At 55.8% G+C, this 23,867-nt stretch overlaps 1 protein-coding gene across 1 annotated transcript in view; it reads right to left on the bottom strand.

Annotated features, from left to right (window-relative positions):
• Positions 1–23,867, bottom strand: part of MYH10 (myosin heavy chain 10) — a 154,935-nt gene that overhangs the window by 37,333 nt on the left and 93,735 nt on the right. Inside the window, exons 9-20 of the mRNA XM_054171087.1 lie at positions 23,270–23,413; positions 22,200–22,295; positions 17,911–18,029; positions 16,623–16,775; positions 14,894–15,067; positions 13,702–13,875; positions 9,258–9,372; positions 7,791–7,853; positions 3,695–3,888; positions 2,672–2,793; positions 1,860–1,929; positions 1,604–1,764 (exon numbers count right to left, since the gene is read on the bottom strand). Coding sequence (XP_054027062.1) covers positions 1,604–1,764; positions 1,860–1,929; positions 2,672–2,793; positions 3,695–3,888; positions 7,791–7,853; positions 9,258–9,372; positions 13,702–13,875; positions 14,894–15,067; positions 16,623–16,775; positions 17,911–18,029; positions 22,200–22,295; positions 23,270–23,413 — 1,585 coding nt within the window. The remainder of the gene's footprint in view (positions 1–1,603; positions 1,765–1,859; positions 1,930–2,671; positions 2,794–3,694; positions 3,889–7,790; positions 7,854–9,257; positions 9,373–13,701; positions 13,876–14,893; positions 15,068–16,622; positions 16,776–17,910; positions 18,030–22,199; positions 22,296–23,269; positions 23,414–23,867) is intronic.

The following is a 23,867-nucleotide window of genomic DNA, read 5'->3' as shown; positions in this document are numbered from 1 at the left end:
CCCTGAGCCTCCTCTTCTCCAGGCTAAGCAACCCCAGCTCCCTCAGCCTCTCCTCACAGGGCTGTGCTCCAGACCCCTCCCCAGCTTTGTTGCCCTTCTCTGGACACCTTCCAGCAGCTCAACATCTTTCCTAACCTGAGGAGCCCAGAACTGGACACAGGACTCAAGGTGTGGCCTAACCAGTGCTGAGCACAGGGCACAATGACTTCCCTGTTCCTGCTGGCCACACTGTTCCTGATGCAGGCCAGGATGCCCTTGGCCTTCTTGGCCACCTGGGCACACTGCTGGCTCATGTTCAGCCTACCATCAACCAGCACCCCCAGGTCCCTCTCTGCCTGGCTGCTCTCAGCCACTCTGACCCCAGCCTGTAGCACTGCCTGGGGTTGCTGTGGCCAATGTGCAGAACCTGGCACTTGGATGTTTTCAGTCTCCTGCCCTTGGCCTCTGCCCATCTGCCCAGCCTGTCCAGGTCCCTCTGCAGAGCCTCTCTACCCTCCAGCAGATCAACTCCTGCCCCCAGCTTGGTGCCATCTGCAAACTTACTGATGATGGACTCAATGCCCTCATCCAGATCATCAATGAAGATGTTAAAGAGGCTGGGGCCCAGCACTGATCCCTGGGGGATGCCACTGGTGCCTGGCTGCCAGCTGGCTGTGGCACCATTCACCACCACTCTCTGGGCTCAGCCTCCAGCCAGTTCCTAACCCAGCTCAGAGTGCTGCTGGCCAAGCCAGGGGCTGACAGCTTGGCCAGGAGATTGCTGGTGAAGGAGCAGCACTGGAGCTGGATTCCCTCTTTGCAAACAAGAGCCACAAATGTTGCTTCTTCCTCCTCTTACAGACTTGTTTCTTACAAAGATAAAAATCAGGACTCTGAGCTGCCCTTTAATTTCATCCAAACAGCTTTCCAAGTACTTTCTAGAGGCTCCAGTGGAGCAGGAGGAGAGATCTTGCTTCTGTGCTGCCAGCAGCTCTGTTGGTGTCGAAGAGCTGCAGGTGTGGCTCAGGTGAGGTTAAGGGCAGGAGATGGGCAAGGATTGAAGGGGTAAATTCTAAGGGTGAATTCACCCAACACCCTGGATGCCACCACAGATTATCAGGTAACTCACTTCAACCTCCTGAAGAGAAGATTTCCATACAGTCATGGAAGTGTTTGCCTGGAAAAGGCCTCTAAGACCACCCAGTCCAACCAGCAACCCAGCACCACCATGGCCACCAAACCCTGGCCCCAAGTGCCAGGGCCACAGGGTTCTGGAACCCCTCCAGCCATGGGGACTCCACCACCTCCCTGGGCAGCCTCTGCCAGGCCCTGACCACTCCTACAGCAAAGACATTGTTACTCCTCTCCAACCTAACCCTCCCCTGGCACAATTCCAGGCTGCTTCCTCTCCTTGTACCACCTGAGACTAGGGAGAAAAGCCCAACCCCCACCTCCCTGCAGCCTCCTCTCAGGGAGCTGCAGATGCTCCAACTCCAAGAGCAGGACACACACCCCCCAGGAGCAGGCAGGGCACACACACACACACCCCCAGGAGCAGGCAGGGCACACACACACACACCCCCAGGAGCAGGCAGGGCACACACACACACAGAGGCACACATACTTCCTGGCCAGGTAGCCCCTGCAGACAGCCTGGAAGAAGATGATGATGTCGGTGATCTTCAGGTCTCGCTCTTCCTCTAAGTGCGCCAAGACCCCGGCTCGGAAGAAGATCTTGCTCTGCCCAATTCTGTATAAGTTGGGGTCCAGCTCTAAGGCTCTGATCTGGATGGAGAGCAAGCAGATTGGTTGTGCAGCAGGAGGAGGCCAGCTGCTGCTGCAGCCTGTCAGCGTGGGCAGGGCTGGTGCGTGACACTCACCATCCGCTCGCAGGCTTGCTTCCCGTCCATGAAGCCTTTGGGGATGGCGTTGGGGGTCAGGATCTCGTACCTTCAAGGACAGGAAAGCAAAGCCTTCACACCCAGCCACCAGCTCCAGCACCCCTGCAGCTACAGCCACCAAGAGCTGGGCTAAGGGACCTCTCCAGGTGGTGTGTGGAGCAGGCACAGAATCCCAGCATGGCGAAGGTGGGACCTCTGGAGATCATCGACTCCAACTCCCTGCCAACACAGGGCACCCACAGCAGCTTGCCCAGGATCACAATGGTCAGATCTGGAATCACTCCAGGGAAGGAGCCTCCACAGCCTCTCTGGGCAGCCTGCTCCAGTCCCCTTGCAATAACTTCCCCTCCCCTCCTGTCCTTACAGTAAACTCCTAGCATTTAACTGCTTCGGGTTTGAGCCACTCCAAGCCCTCGGCCAGGGCTGTAGATTTTCACAGTACCACAGTCTCACAGTATAACCAAGGTTGGAAGAGACCCCAAGGATCATCAAGTCCAACCTGTCCCAACAGACCCCACAACTAGACCATGGCACCAAGTGCCACGTCCAATCTCCCCTTGAACACCTCCAGGGATGGGGACTCCACCACCCCCCTGGGCAGCACATCCCAATGACGAATGACTCGCTCGGGGAAGAACTTTCTCCTCACCTCCAGTCTAAACCTCCCCTGGCACAGCTTGAGACTGTGTCCCCTAATTTTGTTCCATTTGGGACAGGGGAGAGTTTGGGGTGTCCTGAATTGTTTCACAAGGGACTTTGATCAAAGGTCAGGAGGCTGCTCCTGCTGTTACCTCTGCCTGAACTCCTGGAAGACGATCCTGTTTGGAAAGCCTTGTCGGCAAATCCTAATGCCTTCCAACACCCCATTGCAGCGCAGCTGGTCCAGCACCAGGTGTGGGTCCAGCTTCCCAGCCTGCAGAAACACAACCACTCAGCTCAGCTGCAGCCACCCACAGCTGCAGGGGAAGTGGCCCAGGCTAGTCTCTGCAAAGAGAGCTGTCTAAATGAGGGAACATGCAAGAAACACTGAGGGAATCACAGACACAGGTAGGAAGGGACCTCTGGGGATCAGCCAGTCCAAGCCCCTGCTCCAGCAGGGCACCCACAGCAGCTTGCCCAGCAGCACAATGCCCAGGGGGGGTTGGAAAGCTCTCCACACCAGGAGACTCCACAACCTCTCTGGGCAGCCTGCTCCAGGCCTCCAGGCCTCCAGCACCCTCACAACAAACAACTTTCTTCTCCTGCTCAGGTGGAACCTCCTGGGTTCCAGTCTGTGCCCACTGCTCCTTGTGCTGTCCCTGGGCACCACTGAGCAGAGCCTGGCCCCAGCCTCTTGCCCCCCACAGCTCCTTTAGCTCTTGCTGAGCATTGCTCAGCTGCCCTCTGGGGCTGCTCTTCTGCAGGCTCTCAGCCCCAGGGCTCTCAGCCTTTGCTCCTCCCAGAGCTGCTCCAGGCCCCTCAGCATCTTCAGAGCCTCTTCTGGACTCCCTCCAGCAGTTCCCTGTCTCTATTGAAATGGGGAGCCCAGAACTAGACCCAGGACTCCAGATGTGACCTCACTGGGCCAGAGTGGTGGGGGAAGAGAACCTCCCTTGAGCTGCTGGGTCAGATCCAGATGGGTACTGGAAGTCTCCAGACACCCCAGCAGGCCCTTGGCTTTCTGGCCCACGGGGGCACGCTGCTCAGGGACTTGCTGCCTGCCAGCATGAAAGCTTTGTGAGACCTGGCTGCTGATTTCCCCAGAACACAAAGGCAGGCAGGGTGCAAGGACTCCCTCTGAGGGGAAAGGGGGAGAGGAGGGCTGTGGCACCTACCCTCTTCTCGTGGTTGGGGATGATGCAGCGCACGAAGTTGGGGTTGGTGTTGCGCAGCGTGGCCATCAGCTTGGTGAGAGACTCCTTGTAGAGCTGCCCCACGGTCCTGAACATGCCCTTCTTGGTCTTGTAGGCAGAGCCAAAGGCTGTCTCTGTGATGCCAGTCACCTGGTCCAGGCCCACGATGCGATCCACTGGGAAGGGCAGGAGGGAAGAGTGAGGCGGGCCTGGGGGCAGGCGGCCGAGCGGCGGGCGGGAGCAGCGGGGCAGCGGCAGAAGCTCGGCAGCACAGGTGGCAGGAGGTGCTGCCAGGGGAGGCAGTCAGCAGGGGCACGCTGTGCACAAGCAGTGGGACCGAAAGCCACAGACTCAGACAGCAGAAGAGTGTAGCTTTGGGAGGGACAAAACTACAATGCCCAGCTCCTGACTTGCAGCTCTACGTGACCGGCGAAGCCGCTGGCCGCAAGGCAGCTTCCCAGCGAGAAAGCTGCTTGGAAACCAGCAACTGCCTCAGCTCCTGGGATGGGAAACACTCCCAGGCTGCAGGCCTGCTGCTACACAGCTGCATGTGGCTGCTTCAAATGCAGCACAGAATGGCAGGGCTTGGAAAGCACCTCTGGAGATCACCCAGTCCAAGCCCCCTGCCGGAGCAGGATCACCCAGGGCAGGTCACACAGGAACACATCCAGCTGGGCTTGGAAGCTCTCCACACCAGGAGACTCCACAACCTCTCTGGGCAGCCTGCTCCAGGGCTCAGGCACCCTCACACCAAAGAAGTGTCTGCTCATGTTGAGGAAGAACCTCCTGTGTTCCAGCTTCTACCTGCTGCTCCTTGTGCTATCACTGGGCACCACCACAAAGAGCCTGGGACCTTCACCCTGTCACCCAGCCCTCAGCTATTGATAGGCTTTGATCAGATCCCTCTCAGCCTTCTCTTCTCCAGACTAAACAGCCCCAGGGCTCTCAATCTTTCTTCATGGCAGAGCTGTTCAAGTCCCCCAGACATCCTGGCAGCTCTCCACTGGACTCTCTCCAGCAGGTCTCTGTCTCTCTTGAACTGGGGAGCCCCAAACTGGACACAACATTACAGGTGTGGCCTCACTAGGGTAGAGTAGAGAGGAAGGAGAACCTCCCTTGACCTGCTGGCCACACTCTTCTTCATGCACCCCAGGACACCATTGGCCTTCTTGGCTACAAGGGCACACTGCTGGCTCATGAGGAACTTCTTGTTCCCCAGCACTCCCAGCTCCTTCTTCACAGAGCTGCTTCCCAGCAGGTCCCCCCTCAGCTGTGCTGCTGCAGGAGGTTGTTCCTCCCCAGGTGCAGGACCCTACCCTTGCCCTTGGTGAACTTCATGAGGTTCCCTCTGCCCAGCTCTCAGCCTGGCCTGGTCTCACTCAGTGGCAGCACAGCCTGAGGGGTGTCAGCCACTCCTCCCAGGTTGGTACCAGCAGCAAACTGGCTGAGGGTCCCCCCTGTCCCTTCATCCAAGCAGCTGCTGAACTCCAGCTCAAAGCACAGCAGAGGGAACTGTGCCTTGCTGACAGAAGTTGTTTGGTAGCTGCCAAAGGAGTGCCAACATTTCATTTAGTTCTTATACTCAGCTGGTTTTCAAAGGAACATCAAAAGCAGGAAAGGAGAGGGCAGCAGGTTTGGGTCATGGCTTGCAGGCCCTGCCAGCAGCAGAGAGCAGAGCCCACGTCCTCCACGTGGGTTTGAACAACAGAGCCTAAGCTGCTGCTGGAAGTCACAGGAACAGGCAGGTGGCAAGCTGGTCAGAAGATGCTCCCCCAAAGATTTACTTGAAAGCAGAACTCAGTTCTAAGCCAGAAGCTGGTCAGAGATCAGTGGGAATCAGCCCTGCAGAGGAGGAGCAGTGTGCAGACACCAGAACCAAGCACCCCCAGCCATCACTAAGGAGTGGACACCAGTCAGCCTCTGGCCTTGCATGAAAGCTTTCCAAGTAATAATTGTTGGGTACCTCTGGGTTTGCTCCCCTCTGTCCAGCTGCAAGGTGGTGCTTGGGATCTCCAAAGGACTATGGAAGTTACATGTAAGCTTTCCCTCTAGGTTAGTGCAGGCCCTGAGCAGCACAACTGGAGAGTCATCCACTGGCCAAAGCCTCTCTAGCTAGGAACCACCCTGTCCCCTTGCCTGTGATCTAGCACAAAGAGAAACCCAGTCTGAAGGCACAACCTTCACAGAGCCATAGAATGGTTTGGGGTGGAAGGGAGCTCCAAAGCTCATCCAGTCCAACCCCCTGCAGTTAGCAAGGACATCCCCAACTAGATCAGGTTGCTCAGAGCCTTGTTGAGCCTGACCTTGAATTCATCTCCAGGCATGGGGCCTCAGTTACCTCCCTGGGCAACCTGCTGAAGTGTTCCACCACACTCATCCTCACATTCAGTCTGTATCTGCTCTGCTCTAGTTTGAAGCCATTGCCCCTGGCCCTGCCCCTGCAAGCCTTTGCAAACAGTCCCTCTGCAGCCTTCTTGTAGCCCCTTCAGGTACTGGCAGGCTGCTCTAAGGCTCTCCAGAGCCTTCTCTTCTCCAGCCTGAACAACCCCAGCTCTCAGCCTGTCCTTGTAACAGAGCTGCTCCAACCCCCTGATCATTTTCATGTCCCTCCTCTGGACCCACTCCATCAGGTCCATGTCCTTCCTATGCTGAGGGCTCCAGAAGTACTTCTGTGTTTTGGGAGAGGAACACAGGAATGAGGAAGAGGTTGGATAAAACCTCCAAAGGCCCTTCAGCAAGGCATTTCAAAGTAGTGCAGTTGTTGATGGCTCTCCAAACCTGGGCAGCTTCTCCAAAGGGAAGCACCCACACTCACACAGCCACAGAATTACTGAGGCTGCAACAGACCTCTGAGATCAAGTCCAGCCTGTGGCCTAACAGCACCACACCAACCAGACCATGTCACTGAGTGCCACATCCAACCTTCCCTTAAACACCTCCAGGGATGGTGACTCCACCACCTCCCTGGGCAGCACATCCCAGTGCCTAATCACCCCTTCCATGAGGAAGGGCTTCCTAACAACCTAAACCTCCCCTGGCACAGGCTCAGGCCATGCCCTCTCACAGCATCAGAGGATGTTAGGGGTTGGAAGGGACACAAAGAGATCACTGAGTCCAACTTCCCTGCCAGAGCAGGAGCATAGAATCCAGCTCAGCTCACACAAGAACACATCCAGAGAGGGACTGAAAGGCTCCAGAGAAGGAGACTCCACAACCTCTCTGGGCAGCCTGCTCCAGGGCTCTAGGACCCTCACAGGGAAGAAGTTCCTCCTCCTGTTGAGGTGGAACCTCCTGTGCTGGAGTTTCCATCCATTGCCCCTTGCCCTATCCCAGGGTGCAGCTGAGCAGAGCCTGGCCCCTGCCTCCTGACCCCCAGCCCTCAGCTATTGAGAGACATTGATCAGATCCCTCTCAGCCTTCTCTTCTCCAGACTAAACAGCCCCAGGGCTCTCAGCCTCTCCTCACAGGGCATGTGCTCTCATCCTGTCACAAGCTGCCTGGGAGAAGAGCCTGACCCCCACTTTACTACAACTTCCCTTCAGGTAGTTGCAGAGGGTGATAAGGGTTTGAAGTAAAGGAGCAACCCCACCAAGCCTGCTGGGAGCTGATTTCCCCTTCCTGCCCCCACTACAACTGCAGCACTCCTCTGATGCTTCCACACCACCTCCAGCTCCACCACCCACGTGCTCCAGCATTGCAGTTTCCCCACTGTGGGACTGCAGAAAGCAGCTTGATGGTGTTCCAAAGCTTGTGCCCTCTCTCAGGTGCTTGGAGCCACCTGAGGTCTCACTTCCCCAAGCAATTCTGCATCTCCACATGGAGCTAGGAAGCAACAAACCTCTTTTGTTGTTGTTGTTAACCTGCAATGCTGAAATGCAGTGCATTACTGGAGATGCTCTATGTGTGCAGCAGCAGCTGGGTAGGTATGCACTGGGACACCACCTGCCTGGTGGAGGAGGGGTTCCTAAGGGGCAGCATGAAATGACAGAGTTCATGCAAGCCTACGAGCAAACACATGGCTCTCCTGGAGGTCCCACAGCCCTGCCTTCAGTAGGCCTACTGCTTTATAGCCATTCACCTGGTGGATCATGAAGACCAGTAATATTGTCATAGAAACAGGCTCTCTGAATAGTCTGAATCTCTAAGGCAGAGAAACAGCAGAAACAGAAAGACAGAAGAGCAGACACACAAAGACACTTCAGTTAGTACAACAGAACAGGGTTAGCAATTGCAAACAGACTTCACCCTGCTCCCAACAGCAATGAGGGCCACACCACATCCCATGCACACTTCCACCACCTGGGCAAGGAGGGGGTTGGAGATTTAGCCCAAACCACTTTTGCTTCTGTGCAATGAAAAAAGGAGCAGCTCCCCAGACAGCAAAGCTCTTTATCTGCTCACTGGAAGTGCTCTCTGGGAGCTGAGCCCAGAGGGATGCTCGGCAGTAACCTACAGCAGCAGCTCTGCCACAGGCTTTGCCTCAGAGACTCACACAGTGGTTTGGCTTGGAAGGGGCCCTTAAAGCTCATCCAGCCCAACCCCCTGCAGTCAGCAGGGACAGCTGCAACCAGAGCAGGTTGCTCAGAGCCCCAACCAACCTCACCTGGAGTGTTTCCAGGGCTGGGGCTTCCAACCTGTTCCAGTGTTTGACCAGCCTCATCACAAACCAGCCCTTCCTTCTAGCCAGTCTAGATCTCCCCTCTTTGAACTTAAAGGCAGCACTCTTGGCCTGCTGCAGCAGGCTCTGCTGAACAGCTTGTCCCCATCTTTCTCACAGGGCCCCTCAGAGTGCAGGAAGACTGCAATGAGCTCTCCCTGGGGCCTCCTCTTCTCCATCTCCTCCTTGAATAAGATGCTCCAGGCTTTAGATACTGTGGCAGGCAAACATCCACTAATTGATGCACTCTCTGCTGGTGAAAACAAGCCCCTGCTGAGAATCTGTTGGGCTCTTTTTGCTTCCTGGAGGTTCTTTGGGGTTCAAATATTGCTAATACTTGAAGCTGCCATGCAGGTAAAGTAGGGCATCAGCAATGTGCAGCTGACAGGAACACACTGAGCTGGGCTCTTTGTTTGATCCAAGCACTGGTATGGCTGCTACAGGATTCTCTTGGGGGAGAGATGCAGACTTCCAGGGGGTCACCCACCACTGCACATGAAAACTGTGCTGGTGCTCACATCAGACCACAGTTTCTTGACAGAGCCACCACTAGAGCTGCTCCCATTCAGGACTCCACAGCAGCAAGTCCAGCTAAGAGTTTTGGAGAGGATTCTGCTTGAGATTTGACAGAGAGTAACAAGAGGTTAAGTGAGGATCAGTTCAGATAATGAACATGAGAAGCAGCTGCTCAGAAATGGGACCAGATGTGCAAGGGACCAGAGCTGCAACCCAGCTTCCTTTTGCTTTGGGCACTGGCAGGGGAGAGAAAAGGCTGCAGAGAATTCAATGTGAAGTGGAGGGTGAGAGGGGACAGGCACAAAACACCTCCAACTCATCCAGCAAGGGAAAGTCACCCACAAGCTGTCTGCTCAGAGCAGGCTCTCTTACCATCCTTCCACAGCTCTGCCACAAACTTGTCAGAGGACTGGTGCAGGAGGGTGGCCACGTTGTCGTTCAGGGGGTCCATGTTCTTCATCAGCCACTCATCTGCCTTGTAGTCCACCTGCAGGGCAGCCAAGGTGCATGTGAGCAGAGAAAGCACCAGCCTGAAATGCCCCAGCAGCAAAGCCAGCTTTGGGAACACCACAGTGCTGCTGGCCTCCTGCTCTCTTTGCAAGCACAGCATGGTTTGGGTTGGAAGGCACCACCAGAGGTCATCTAAATCCAACCACCCTGCAGCCAGCAGGGACATCCTCCACTAGATCAGGCTGCTCAGAGCCTTGTCCAACCTGACCTTGATTATCTCCAGGGATGAGGCCTCCACCACCTCCCTGGACAGCCTGTCCCAGTGTTCCACCACCCTCATAATAAAGATTTATAGAATGGGTTGGGTTGGAAGGGACCTTGAAGCTCACCCAGCTCCAAGCCCCTGCCATGGGCAGGGACACCTCCCACCAGCACAGCTTGATCAAGGCCTCATCCAGCCTGGCCTTCAACACCTCCAGGGAAGGGACATCCACAGCCTCCCTGGGCAGCCTGTGCCAGTGTTTCCCTACCCTCACTGTCAAGAATTTCTTCCTCATCTCCAGTCTCAATCTCTCCTCTTCCAACTCAAAGCCATTGTTCCTCATCCTGGCACTCCCAGCCCTTGTCCAAAGTCCCTCCCCAGCTCTCCTGCAGCCCCCTTCAGGTACTGGAAGCTGCTCTGAGGTGTCTCTGAAGCCTTCTCCTCTCCAAGCTGAACAGCTCCAACTCTCCCAGCCTGACCCAGCTGTGCCTCCTCAGGTTTGAAGCACCACAAGAAGTTATCCTTTTGAAAGGGTCACTGGGAGTTCTCTTCCAGCTTTAGCAGCCTGACTTGCTGCCCTCTACCAGCTGGGAACACTTTCAGGGTTATTGCCAAAATAAAGCTGCACTTTTCACTGTGAAGATGTAGAATACATAGAATCAACCAGGTTGGAAGAGAGCTTCAAGATCATCGAGTCCAACCCATCAACCAATCCAACACCACCTAAACAACTAACCCATGGCACCAAGCACCCCAGCAAGTCTCCTGCTGAACACCTCCAGTGATGGTGACTCCACCACTTCCCCAGGCAGCCCATTCCAATGGGCAATCACTCTCTCTGTGTAGAACTTCCTCCTCACCTCCAGCCTAAACCTCCCCTGGCACAAGCTTGAGACTGTGTCCTCTTGTTCTGGTGCTGGCTGCCTGGGAGAAGAGACCAACCCCCACCTGGCTACAACCTCCCTTCAGGGAGTTGCAGAGAGCAAGAAGGTCACCCCTGAGCCTCCTCTTCTCCAGGCTAAGCAACCCCAGCTCCCTCAGCCTCTCCTCCCAGAGCTGTGCTCCAGACCCCTCCCCAGCTTTGTTGCCCTTCTCTGGACACCTTCCAGCAGCTCAACATCTTTCCTAAGCTGAGGAGCCCAGAACTGGACACAGGACTCAAGGTGTGGCCTGAGCAGTGCTGAGCACAGGGCACAATGACCTCCCTGCTCCTGCTGGCCACACTGTTCCTGATGCAGGCCAGGATGCCACTGGCCTTCTTGGCCACCTGGGCACACTGCTGGCTCATGTTCAGCCTACCATCAACCAGCACCCCCAGGTCCCTCTCTGCCTGGCTGCTCTCAGCCACTCTGACCCCAGCCTGTAGCACTGCCTGGGGTTGCTGTGGCCAATGTGCAGCACCCGGCACTTGGCTGTGTTCAATCTCCTGCCCTTGGCCTCTGCCCATCTGCCCAGCCTGTCCAGGTCCCTCTGCAGAGCCTCTCTACCCTCCAGCAGATCAACTCCTGCCCCCAGCTTGGTGTCATCTGCAAATTTACTGCTGATGGACTCAATGCCCTCATCCAGATCATCAATGAAGATGTTAAAGAGCCCAGCTCCCAGCACAGATCTGGAGGGCTGCAGCATGAAGGTTTGACTTTCCCTGCAGCAGTTCAACACTTGGTTCTCTAAGGAAAACAAACAAAGCTCTTACCTGGAGTGAAGCAATTCTGTGGTCTGCCACTGAGCTGCAGCTCAGCAGCTGCTAACTCAATGCTACCACCATGGGTTTCATTCCAGCTCAAAAAGGGAGCCCTAAAATTCCAACTCAAACAGAATCTCTGCATAGAAAGCCTTTCTGCCCCCACCAGGGCTTTCTGTTTTCAGCTGTGGGCTGTGGAAGGCAAGGCACTTTGAAATGCTTCCAGCATCCCAGACTGGAGCAGAGCAGTATCTCAAGAGCTCTTGCAGGACAAGCTGCCTTACCAACCATTCCAGTTTGGGAGGAATACACATTTGGATCCACTGCAAGATGGGAAGTGCCTGCTGAGAGGAGCAGCTCTGCAGAGACAGCACTGCAGAATCATAGCAGGGTTTGGGTTGGAAGGGATCTCCAGAGCTCAGCCAGTCCACTCCCCCTGCACTCAGCAGGGACATCTGCCACTAGATCAGGCTGCTCAGAGCCCTTTGAAATCATCTCCAGGCACAGGGCCTCAACCACCTCCCTGGGCAACCTGTTGCAGTGTTCCACCACTGCAGAAGTGCAGAACTTCTTCCTCACATCCAGTCTAAATCTGCTCTGCTCTCATTTCAAACCTTTGCTCCTCATCCTGTCCCTGCAGGCCTTTGCCAGCAGTCCCTCTGCAGCCTTCTTGCAGCCCCTTCAGGTGCTGGATGGCTGCTCTAAGGTCTCCCTGGAGTCTTCCCTCCTTTAGGCTGAACAGCCCCAGCTCTCTCAGCCTGCCCCCACAGGGGAGGTTCTCCAGCCCTCTGATCATTTTTGTGGCCTTTCCTGGACCCTCTCCATGTCCTTCCTGTGTTGAGGATTCCAGAGCTGGACACAGCACTGGGCAGGCACAGAAATGCCCATAGGTGGCAGAAGGAAATCATTCTTCAGAAGAATTACTTCTGAGTACTCAGGCACTGAGCTGCTTTACTTCCTTCTGCTGACCCAAAGGCAACCAAAACCATCAGCCTTGCTGTGGCCCTGGGCAGCCAGCTCCAGCTGGAGGTGGACTGCAGGGAGGGGTTGGACAAGATGCCCTTTGGGGGTCCCTTCCAGCCATGGGCAGATTTCCTGAGGGCTGATCTCATGAGCTCTGTACCAGGGTTGTAAATACTGATTAAAAACCCATTGTCTGTCTCATTCTGCTTCACTCTTTGCCACCATTAGCTAGTTGGCAGCACTGACATGGAAGCACAGAACTGTTTGGTTGGAAGAGGCCTTCAAGATCATCAAGTTCAACAATTAACCCAGCACTGCCAGGGCACCACCAACCCATGGCCCTCAGCACCACATCTAACAGCTCTGAAAGCCCTCCAGGGATGGGGACTCCACCACTGCCCTGGGCAGCCTGGGCTAGGCCTTGACAACCCTTATGGGGAAGAGACTGTTCCTCATGTCCATCCTAAGCCTCACCTGACACATCTTGAAGCCATTTCCTCTCATCCTAGTACTTTTTGCTAAGGAAACCAAGCCCCACCTGGCTCCATCCTCCTTCCAGGTGATGCTCTCTTCTCAGCCTCCTTTTCTGGAGGCCAAACAACCCCAGTTCCCTCAGCTGCTCTTCAAAGAGACTTATGCTTCACACCCTTCCCCAGCTTCAACAAATCCACCCAAACAAACAGAGAAGCAGCAGCCACCAGTGCTTTGAAAGAAATGCTGCAGGGGAAGATCACCACCAGACCCAAACCTGCTGCTTCTAAGTATGTTAGGGCAAAAGCTGCTACTGGCATCAAGTCTTTAACTGTTTCTGAAGCTAACTGCACAGCACAGCCCTGGTGATCAGGAAGGATCCACAGAACACAAGTTATTGCATGGACCTGCTCACAAAACACCTCAGCTCTGTCCTCCTCCCTGGGAGACTGAGTGGAAATGAAAAGGCTGCAGCTCAACCAGAGGGGCTGTGGCTGTCCCCTCCCTGGAGGTGTTGAAGGCCAGGCTGGATGAGGCCCTGAGCAGCCTGGGCTGGTGGGAGGTGTCCCTGCCCAGGGCAGGGGGGGTGGAACAGGATGATTTGTAAGGTGCCTTCCAACCTGAGCTAATCTGTGATATCATTTAAGAGGGGGGGGATATAAACCAAGTGTTATGGGAAGAGAGGAGAAGAAAGTGCAGGTGGCACTGACACAGCTTTGCTTCAGACACTGCTGTCCACTTGGAAACAGATATTCAGGAGAGACTTAGCAATGAAAGGAAACTGCAGTATTTGCTTCACTCAGCATCAGTTTGTCTTCCTGGCTCTGTCTCTTGGGTAACAAGAGCTCCCCCAGAGCTCTGCTGAGCACATTCAGGAACATTAAAGGAGGCCTCCCTCCTGCACAGGCATTGCACAGTTGGGCAGCTCTGCTGCACAGCACTGCCCCAAGCCAACAGCTCAAGCCAAGTGGTTCATGTTTAACCCTTACCTTCCCTGCATAGTGAATGATGCAGAAGTCTGCTTTGTCCTTCAGCTGTCTTGGCTTTTGGAACTTGGAGTGAGTCCCTTGCTCCTGGACCAATTTCTCCACAAATGTCTTGTCAGTAGCTTTAGGGAACCAGCATTCCTCATCCAGCAGTGCCAGCACACCAGGAGGGTTGGCCTGAGATGCAGTTGAGTTTCAGCAGAGTTAATACCTCTCAGATGTATCTAAAATGGTCATATTCAACCACACCACTTCCTGCTGCAAGGAGAACTTGTCTAAACTGATTCAAGACTGATTTGAATTAGGGCCAGCTGAGGGGGTTCAATGAAGAACTCTGGGACTGGTCTCGAGTCATGCCAGTGGCCATGGGGCCAAGAGGCAAAATCACTGAATGCTAGGGCTTGGAGAGGACACCCTGAGCTTGAGTCCAACCCCCTGCCAAAGCAAGGGCACCCAGGGCAGGTCACACAGGAACACAGCCAGCTGGGTACTGGAGGTCTCCACACCAGGAGACTCCACAACCTCTCTGGGCAGCCTGCTCCAGGCCTCCAGCACCCTCACAACAAACAACTTTCTCCTCCTGCTCAGATGGAACCTCCTGGCTTCCAGTCTGTGCCCACTGCCCCTTGTGCTGTCCCTGGGCACCACTGAGCAGAGCCTGGCCCCAGCCTCTTGCCCCCCACAGCTCCTTTAGCTCTTGCTGAGCATTGCTCAGCTGCCCTCTGGGGCTGCTCTTCTGCAGGCTCTCAGCCCCAGGGCTCTCAGCCTTTGCTCCTCACAGAGCTGCTCCAGGCCCCTCAGCAGCTTTGCAGCCTCCCCTGGACTCTCTCCAGCAGTTCCCTGTCCCTCTGGAGCTGGGGAGCCCAGAAGTGGACCCAGGACTCCAGATGCAGCCTCACTAGGGTAAAGCAAAATGGGAGGAGAACCTCCCTTGACCTGCTGGCCACACTGCTCTGAGGAAGACTGTTGGCCTTCTTGGCCATGAGGGCACCTTGCTGACTCATGGGAAACTTGTCCAGCAGCACTCCCAGGTCCTTCTTCCAGCAGGAGGTTGTTCCTCCCCAGGTGTAGGAGCCTACACTTGCCCTTGTTGAACTTCATGAGGTTCCTTCTACCTAACTCTACCTTCCCAGGTCTCTGAATGGCAGCACAGGCTGCTGAGTTGTCAGCCCCTCAGAGCCCTCCTCAGACTTACAGGTCTCTCAATCAAGTCAATGCAAGGCTGCAGGTCCAGTCCAAAGTCAATGAAGTTCCACTCAATGCCCTCTCGTTGGTACTCCTCTTGCTCCAGGATAAACATTGTGTGGTTGAAGAGCTGCTGCAGCTTCTCATTGGTGTAGTTGATGCAGAGCTGCTCAAAGGAGTTCAACTGCAAGGGCAGTAAGCAAGAATAGGTCAGTGGCAGGATGTAGCACACTCAGAATCACAGAATCATGGAACCAACCAGGCTGGAAAAGACCTCAGAGATCATCAAGTCCAACCTGTCACCCAACACCTCCTGACAACTAAACCATGGCTCCAAGTGCCACAGCCAAGCCTTTTGTGAACACCTCCAGGGATGGGGACTCCACCACCTCCCCAGGCAGCACATCCCAAGGGCCAATCTCTCTTGCTGGGAAGAACTTCTTCCTCACCTCCAGCCTGAACTTCCCCTGGCACAACTTGAGACTCTGTCCTCTCCTTCTGTCACAGGTTGCCTGGGAGAAGAGCCCAACCCCCACCTGGCTACAACCTCCCTGCAGGGAGTTGCAGAGAGCAATGAGGTCTCCCCTGAGCCTCCTCTCCAGGCTAAGCAACCCCAGCTCCCTCAGCCTCTCCTCACAGGGCTGTGCTCCAGACCCCGCCCCAGCTTTGTTGCCCTTCTCTGGACACCTTCCAGCAGCTCAACATCTTTCCTAACCTGAGGAGCCCAGAACTGGACACAGGACTCCAGGTGTGGCCTGAGCAGTGCTGAGCACAGGGCAGGATGAGCTCCCTGCTCCTGCTGGCCACAGTTCCTGATGCAGGCCAGGATGCCCTTGGCCTTCTTGGCCCCCTGGGCACGCTGCTGGCTCCTGTTCAGCTGCTCTCCACCAGTACCCCCAGGTCCCTCTCTGCCTGGCTGCTCTCAGCCACTCCAACCTTAGAAGGAAATTCCTCAAAACTGTGAAACATTCCAGTGGGTAATGCCTGGCACACAGCTTGGGGTCCCTCTCACACAGAATGCACCCAAGGTGTGGCAGGGGAAACCATCACCTACAGCAGAATGATCTAGACTGAAACAGGACTTTTGGGCACTGCAGCTTAGGCTTCTCAAGGAATTTGAACGCTGCAAACCAAAGTCCTCCTGCAGCTGGGAACCTGCATTGAGTAGCTTCACAGGTAATAGTCACAGAAGGGGTTGGGTTGGAGGGGACCCCAAAACTCATCCAGTTTCAGTCCCCCTGCCACATGCAGGGACACCTCCCACCAGCCCAGGCTGCTCAAGGCCTCATCCAGCCTGGCCTTGAACACCTCCAGGCAGGGGACATCTACAACCTCCCTGGGCAACCTGTGCCAGAGTCTCTCCACCCTCACTGGAAAGAATTTCTTCCTCATCTCCAGTCTCAATCTCTCCTCTCCCAGCTCAAAGCCATTGTTCCTCATCCTGGCACTCCCTGCCCATGCCAGAAGTCCCTCCCCCGCTCTCCTGGAGCCCTTCAGGTACTGGGAGGCTGCTCTAAGGCTCCCTGGAGCCTTCTCCAGGCTGAACAGCCCCAGCTCTCCCTGCCTGTTCCCACAGGGGTGGTTCTGCAGCCCTTTGATCATCTCGGTGGCCTCCTCTGGTCCCTCTCCAGCAGCTCCAGGTCCTTCTTGTGCTGGGGGCACCAGAAGTGCTGCAGGTGGGGTCTCACAGGAGTTGTGAGAGGGCAGAGGCAAACCTGCTGAGCAGTGCTTGGAAGTACCTCAAAGATCTCAAAGCCAGCAATGTCCAGGATGCCAATGAAGGAAGCTCCCTGGCGCTTGGTCCTGTCCAGGGCCTTGTTGATGCGGTGCACGAGCCAGCGGAAGAGCCGCTCGTAGGTGGCCTTGGCCAGGGCCTCCACTGCAAAGTCTGCCTGAGAAACCCACACACAGCAGTGAGTACCTGGGAGCACTCAGCCAAAGCACACAGAACCACAGGAGCAGAGGATGAGAGGGGTTGGAAGGGACCTCCAGAGATCTTTGAGTCCACCCCCCCTGCCAGAGGCATAGAATCCAGCACAGGTCACTCAGGAACACATCCAGACAGGGCTGCAAAGGCTCCAGAGGAGACTCCACAACCTCTCTGGGCAGCCTGCTCCAGGCCTCTGGGACCCTCCCAGGGAAGAAGTTCCTCCTCCTGTTGAGGTGGAACCTCCTGTGCTGGAGTTTCCATCCATTGCCCCTTGGCCTGTCCCAGGGTGCAGCTGAGCAGAGCCTGGCCCCTGCCTCCTGACCCCCAGCCCTCAGCTATTGAGAGACATTGATCAGATCCCTCTCAGCCTTCTCCTCTCCAGACTAAGCAGCCCCAGGGCTCTCAGCCTCTCCTCCCCAGGCAGTGCTGCAGTCCCTTCAGCATCCTTGGAGCCCTGCCTTGGACTCTCTCCAACAGGTCCCTGTCCCTCCTGAACTGGGGAGCCCAGAGCTGGATGCAATATTCCAGGTGAGGTCTCAGCAGGGCAGAGGAGAGGGGGAGGAGAACCTCCCTGGCTCTGCTGGCCACACTCTTAATGCCCCCCAGGACCCCATTGGCCTTCTTGGCCCCCAGGGCACATTGCTGTCCCATGCAGAACTTGTCCCCAGCACTCCCAGGTCCTTCTCCCCAGGGCTGCTCTCCAGCAGATCACCTCCCAGCCTCTACTGCTGCAGTTTTTATTCCTTCCCAGGTGCAGGACTCTGAAGGTACCACAGCTCAGACAGGAGAAGCTGAGTGGAGTTAACAGCAGTGAGGAATGAAAACAAGCAGCAGCAGCAGTCTGGGGGTTGGTTCATGGCATGCCAAGGCTGGGCTCCAGCTGCTCCCTGCAAACCCAAAGCTGTCTGCCTGCTTGACACAACACTGGCCTGAAAGGAGGAAGCCAGCAGAAGGTCAAGGAAAGGGGAAGGTTTTTCCCTCCTTTGCCATAGAGTCTTGCTGGGATTGCTCCTTCAAGTGGTGGCAGCACACACTTGGTCCCAGGGCTCCTTGTGGAGAGCTGCGGAGGGAGAGGCCGAGGCCCCGGCAGCGCTTACCTGCTCCTTGGTCTGGGCTTTCTGCACGTAGTCCCTGCCCACCTTGATGCGGGGCGTCAGGATGGCCCTGGTGAACTCCATCACGTTCATCCCCAGCAGATGGCAGAGTTTCTGTGCCACTGGGAGGAGAGGAGGCAAGAGGAGCGCTGGGATCCTCCACAGCAGCGGCGGCACTGAAGCCAGCCCCCGGCAAGGCCTGCGGTGAGCCGGCTTCAAACCCCAGCTGTGCTTCTGGGGCTGCACAGGGGGTGGCAGTCCCCCCAGCAGCACACCACTGCAGCTCCTCTGGGGACCCCTTGGTGCCTGGGAGACCCCAGCCCAGCTACATCTGGCGTGTGAAAAAGGAAGTGAAGGCTGAGGACGCCACACGGGGAAGAGTGCCCTGTGCTGGGCGCTGGGGAGGCCACACCTCCAATCCTGGGGGCAGTTTTGGGTCCCTCACTCCAAGAGGGACACTGAGGGGCTGCAGCAGGGCCAGAGAAGGGAAACAAAGCTGGGGAAGGGTCTGCAGAACAGGGCTGGGGAGGAGCAGCTGAGGGAGCTGGGGGGGTTTAGTCTGGAGCGGAGGAGGCTGAGGGAGACCTCACTGCTCTCTGCAGCTCCCTGAGAGGAGGCTGCAGGGAGGTGGGGGTTGGGCTCTGCTCCCTAGTCTCAGGTGATGGAAGGAGATGAACTGGCCTGGAATTGTGCCAGGGGAGGGTTAGGTTGGAGAGGAGGACAAATGTCTTTGCTGCAGGAGTGGTCAGGGGTTGGCAGAGGCTGCCCGGGGAGGTGGTGGAGTCCCCAGCCCTGGAGGGGTTCCAGAATCCTGTGGCCATGGCACTTGGGGCCAGGGTTTGATGGCCATGGAGGAGCTGGGTTGGTAGGTGGGCTGGGTGATCTTAGAGGGCTTTTCCAACCCAACTCAAACAATTCTAGGACTTCATGAACTGCATCAGATTGCACATTGGTGAGAAGCTGGGCAGCAGCTCAGGCAGTGCCAGCCTGCAGCAGAACACAGTTGAAGCTGCATACAGCATGGATTTGTACTGGGTTAGAGAGAAGCACAGAGTGGATGAGGCTGGAAAAGACTTCCAAGATCAAAGTCCAACCACTGACCCAGCACTGCCAGGGCACCACCAACCCTTGGCCCTCAGCACCACATCTGCATGGCTTTGAAACCCCTCCAGGCACGGGGACTCCACCACCGCCCTGAGCGGCCTGGGCCAGGCCTTGACAACCCTTTGCAGCAGAAATTGCTCCTCATGTCCAACCTAAACCTTCCCTGGGGCAACTTGAGGCCATTTCCTCTTGCTCTGCCAGAACCTGAGCAGAAGCAGCAGGTCACTCCTCACCCAGCAGGAGCTGTGCTGGTGTCACACTCTGAGCCGTGTCCCCCCCAGCGCTGCTCTGCACTGCTGCTGCCAGAAGCCCTTCCACAGAGCTCCACAGCAGCTTGGCTCTTTATGATCCCAAAAGGGAAAGTGACACTGGAGGTATTTTTAGGTCTGGGGAAGTGGTGCCCTTCAGCAGGAAGCCCTCCACACCATCCACTAAGTGCTTTAACTCCTTGTCCCTGTCATCTGACAGCTCCTTGCTTGGCTCTCAGCATGAAAAAAGCTATTTTTACAAGCCAGCAGTGGAAAGTGGATTTGCATGCCAATATAGAAAGGCTTCCCCTGCAGTGTATGGTGGGTTTTCTTGGGGGAGTTGCTGGTTTTTAAAGGACAACAGCTTGCTTTCAGTGCTGAGATTCTCTGTGTGTCCATAGAGTCATTAGAAGGGTTCAGGAATCACAGTATCACAGTCTCACAGTATAACCAAGGTTGGAAGAGACCCCAAGGATCATCAAGTCCAACCTGTCCCAACAGACCTCACAACTAGCCCATGGCACCAAGTGCCACATCCAATCTCCCCTTGAACACCTCCAGGGACGGCGACTCCACCACCTCCCTGGGCAGCACATCCCAATGACGAACGACTCGCTCAGTGAAGAACTTTCTCCTCACCTCCAGTCTAAACCTCCCCTGGCACAGCTTGAGACTGTGTCCCCTTGTTCTGGTGCTGGTTGCCTGGGAGAAGAGACCAACCCCCTCCTGGCTACAACCACCTTTCAGGTAGTTGTAGAGGGCAATGAGGTCACCCCTGATCCTTCTCTTCTCCAGGCTAAGCAACCCCAGCTCCCTCAGCCTCTCCTCACAGGGCTGTGCTCAAGGCCTCTCCCCAGCCTCCTTGCCCTTCTCTGGACACCTTCAAGTGTCTCGATGTCCTTCTTAAACTGAGGGGCCCAGAACTGGACACAGGACTCAAGGTGTGGCCTAACCAATGCAGAGTCCAGGGGCACAATGACCTCCCTGCTCCTGCTGGCCACACTATTCCTAATGCAGGCCAGGATGCCATTGGCCTTCTTGGCCACCTGGGCACACTGCTGGCTCATGTTTAGGTGGGTGTCAATCATCACCCCCAGGTCCCTCTCTGTTTGGCAGCTCTCAGCCACTCTGACCCCAGCCTGTAGCTCTGCATGGGGTTGCTGTGGCCAAAGTGCAGCCCCTGGCACTTGGACTTGTTGAATGCCATCCTGTTGGCCTCTGCCCATCTGTCCAGTCGGTCGAGGTCCCTCTGCAGAGCCCTTCTGGCCTCTAACTGACCAACATCTGCTCCCAGCTTGGTGTCATCTGCAAACTTGCTGATGACTGACTCAACCCCCTCATCCAGATCATCAATGAAGATGTTAAAGAGGATGGGGCCCAGCACTGATCCCTGGGGGACGCCACTGGTGACTGGCCAATAGAGAACAGAAGGCAGCAGCACAAATGGAGCAATCCTCCCACTGCAGCTGCACACAGGAACGCTTCACAGAATCCTTCTGGCTGGAAAGCACCTTCAGGCTCACCCAGTCCAACCATCCCCTACCAAGGCTGCTGCCAAACCATGGCCCTTCAGCATCTCTGCATCTCCCAAACACCACTCAGGGATGGGCATTCAACCACCTGCCTGAGCAGCCTCTGCCAGGCTTTGAGATCCCTTTCACAGAAGAATTTTCTTCTGATGTCCAACCTAAACCTCCCCTGGCACAATTCCAGGCCAGTTCCTCTTCTTCTATCACCTGAGACTAGGGAGCAGAGCCCAACCCCCACCTCATTCCAACCTCCTCTCAGGGAGCTGTAGGGAGCAATGAGGTCTCCCTCAGCCTCCTCTTCTCCAGGCTGAACAGCCCCAGCTCCCTCAGCTGCTCCTCCCCAGCCCTGTTCTCTAGACCCTCCAGCAGCTTCATTGCTCTTCTCTGGACACACTTCAGCCCCTCAGTGTCCTTCTTGGAATGAGGGACCCAAAATTGAGCCCAGGATTGGAGATGTGGCCTCACCAGTGCTGAATACAAGGTCACAATCCCTGGCCCCCTGCTGCTGGCCACACCAGTGCTGATCCAGGCCAGGATGCAGCTGGGCACACTGCTGGCTCACCTTCAGCTGCTGTCACCCAGCATCCCTCCCTGTGTCCTTCTAACCCAGGCAGTTTCCAGGCACTCTGCCCCAAGTGAGGCCAGTGACTACTAAACTTTAAACCACACCCACTGCTGGGAGCACTCTGGGAGCAGGCCACTGCCCTGCCAAGGACACCAATTGTGGACTAGCAATTTAGGAGCATTAGGGAAGAGGCCACAGACAGGACTGAGAGCTGTGCATGTGCTACAGGCCCTGTCCATGCCAGCTGCTCCTGCTCTTCCCAAGTCAGTTCCCAAAGCTGCCTTGCAGAGCCTGCAAGAGGCTGGCACTGAAGTACCAAAGAAAACCAGCTGAGACCTGTGTCAGAAGCCCTCTCTTTGTGTGTGGATGCACTCCTCATGATGAATCCAAGGCCAGCCATGCCATCAGGCCACAGGCTTTCCTAAACACAGCATTCTGGTGTCCAAACCATTCCCCTGGGGAAGTTGTGCTTGGCTGCAGGGCTCTTATTGTTGGCAGGAGAAGTGCTGCCAAGAACCAAAGCAAACAAAAATGATTTAATCCTGCACTCCTTCCTAGGCCTTAAGGCTTTGGAGATGATAATAAACAAGGCTCCAAGTGAAACACTCCCTCGAAGCCTAGCAGCACTCCTGCCAACAGCATCACTGCTGCTGCTGGATAGCTCTGTGGGACAGGAATGGAAGAGCTTTACTGAGTGCCTGTTGGCTACTGCCACAGCTGTTGTGGCCTCTTCTGGCACAGAGGGCTCTGAAGGAAGTGGAGAAGCCTGCTCTGCACTTTCAGAGCTATGCACTGAGAAAACTACAGCTCAGCTCCAAGGGAGGCCAAGAAACGTGAGCAACTCACCAGTGTTCTCTGGCATGGAGGCCTGGTCGGTGTTCCTCTCCTTCTTAAAGGAGATGTTTCCAAACTGCAGCACTGAAGACACCACTTTCAGCATTGCTGTGGTAACAAGAGACAAACCACAGAGTTACTGCATGCTGGGGGCTGAAAGGGACCTCTGGGGATCATCCAGTCCAAGCCCCTGCTCAAGCAGGGCACCCACAGCAGCTTGCCCAGCAGCACAGTGCCCAGCTGGGCTTGGAAGCTCTCCACACAGAGACTCCACAGCCTCTCTGGGCAGCCTGCTGCAGACCTCCAGCACCCTCACAGCAAAGAATCACAGAATGGGTTGGGTTGGGAGGGACCCCAAAGCTCATCCAGTTCCAACCCCCTGCTATGGGCAGCGACACCTCCCACCAGCCCAGGCTGCTCAGGGCCTCATCCAGCCTGGCCTGGAACACCTCCAGGGAGGAGGCAGCCACAACCTCCCTGGGCAACCTGTGCCAGTGTCTCCCCACCCACCCTGTCAAGAATTTTTTCCTTATCTCCAGTCTCAATCTGCCTTCTTCTAGCTCAAAGCCATTGTCCCTTGCCCTGGCACTCCAAGCCCTTCTCAAAAGTCCAAAGTTCAGAGACTGAGTTGAGAAGGAGCTAAAGCTTGCACTGCACTTTTGGCCAAGGGGATGATAGGTTGGACATGATGATCTTGAAGGTCTCTTCCAACCTGGCGTATTCTGTTCTGTTCTATTCTATTCTATCCTGTTCTACCCTGTTCCATTCCATTCACAGAACAGTTTGGGTTGGAAGGGACCTTTAGGATTCATCCAGTTCCACCCCCCTGCCATGGGCAGGGACACCTCCCACCAGCCCAGGCTGCTCAAGGCCTCATCCAGCCTGGCCTTCAACATGACCAGGGAGGGGACAGCCACAACCTCCCTGGGCAACCTGTAATTCAGCTCTAGCTCATGGCAACCAAACACCTGCTGCAGGCTGTCAGGACCCTCTAGCAGCAGTACCTTTGGGGCCATTCATTAGCAGGGGTGTGCCAGAGGGCAGAAGTGGCCTTTGAGGAGGCAAGAGGCTGAGTCACTTACACAAGATCTCCTCGTGTGAGAAGCCCATGATGTGCATGGCCTCCATGGTCTCCTGGAAGTTATCCTTGTCCTGCTGCCCAGGAATGGGGATGTAGCCATTGGATAAAAACCTGTAGTTGTTAAATCCTTCCAGCAGCAAGTCAGCTGTATCAGGGAGAAGGGGAGAGGCAGAAATGTAAGCTCAAGAAGTGCTGCCCACAGCCACCTGTGCTCTGCTCTCACTGCAAGCACAAACTCTGCCTCGTGCAAGCAGCTCTCACAGATGGCTGGCAGTCAGCAGAGCCCCTTCTGAAGCTCTAAAACTGAGTGTGCCTTGAAAGCTGAGGCCAGATTCCCAGAATCTCTCTCTGTAGCTCCACATTAGCTGTTTAATGCATTCAGCCTGACAACAGAACCTTCCCCCAGTCAGATCCAGCAGAATCTCAAACCCCTGCTTGGAACACCCTACAGGAAGCATCTCTGTGGAAAGGGAACAGAGGGAGGCAGAAATGGAGTTAGAGCTGATCATTACCACATCAAGGATGCTGCACACCAGTTTCTGTCACACAGGAGGAAAAAGAGTTGATCAGCTCTCTGAAGTCTGCTCCTTCATAGAGTT

This window comes from Dryobates pubescens, chromosome 20 (assembly GCF_014839835.1).
Source record: "Dryobates pubescens isolate bDryPub1 chromosome 20, bDryPub1.pri, whole genome shotgun sequence".
Classification (NCBI taxonomy): Eukaryota; Metazoa; Chordata; class Aves; order Piciformes; family Picidae; genus Dryobates; species Dryobates pubescens.
The sequence above is the reverse complement of the archived record's forward strand: the minus strand, read 5'-3'. Positions and strand labels throughout refer to the sequence as shown.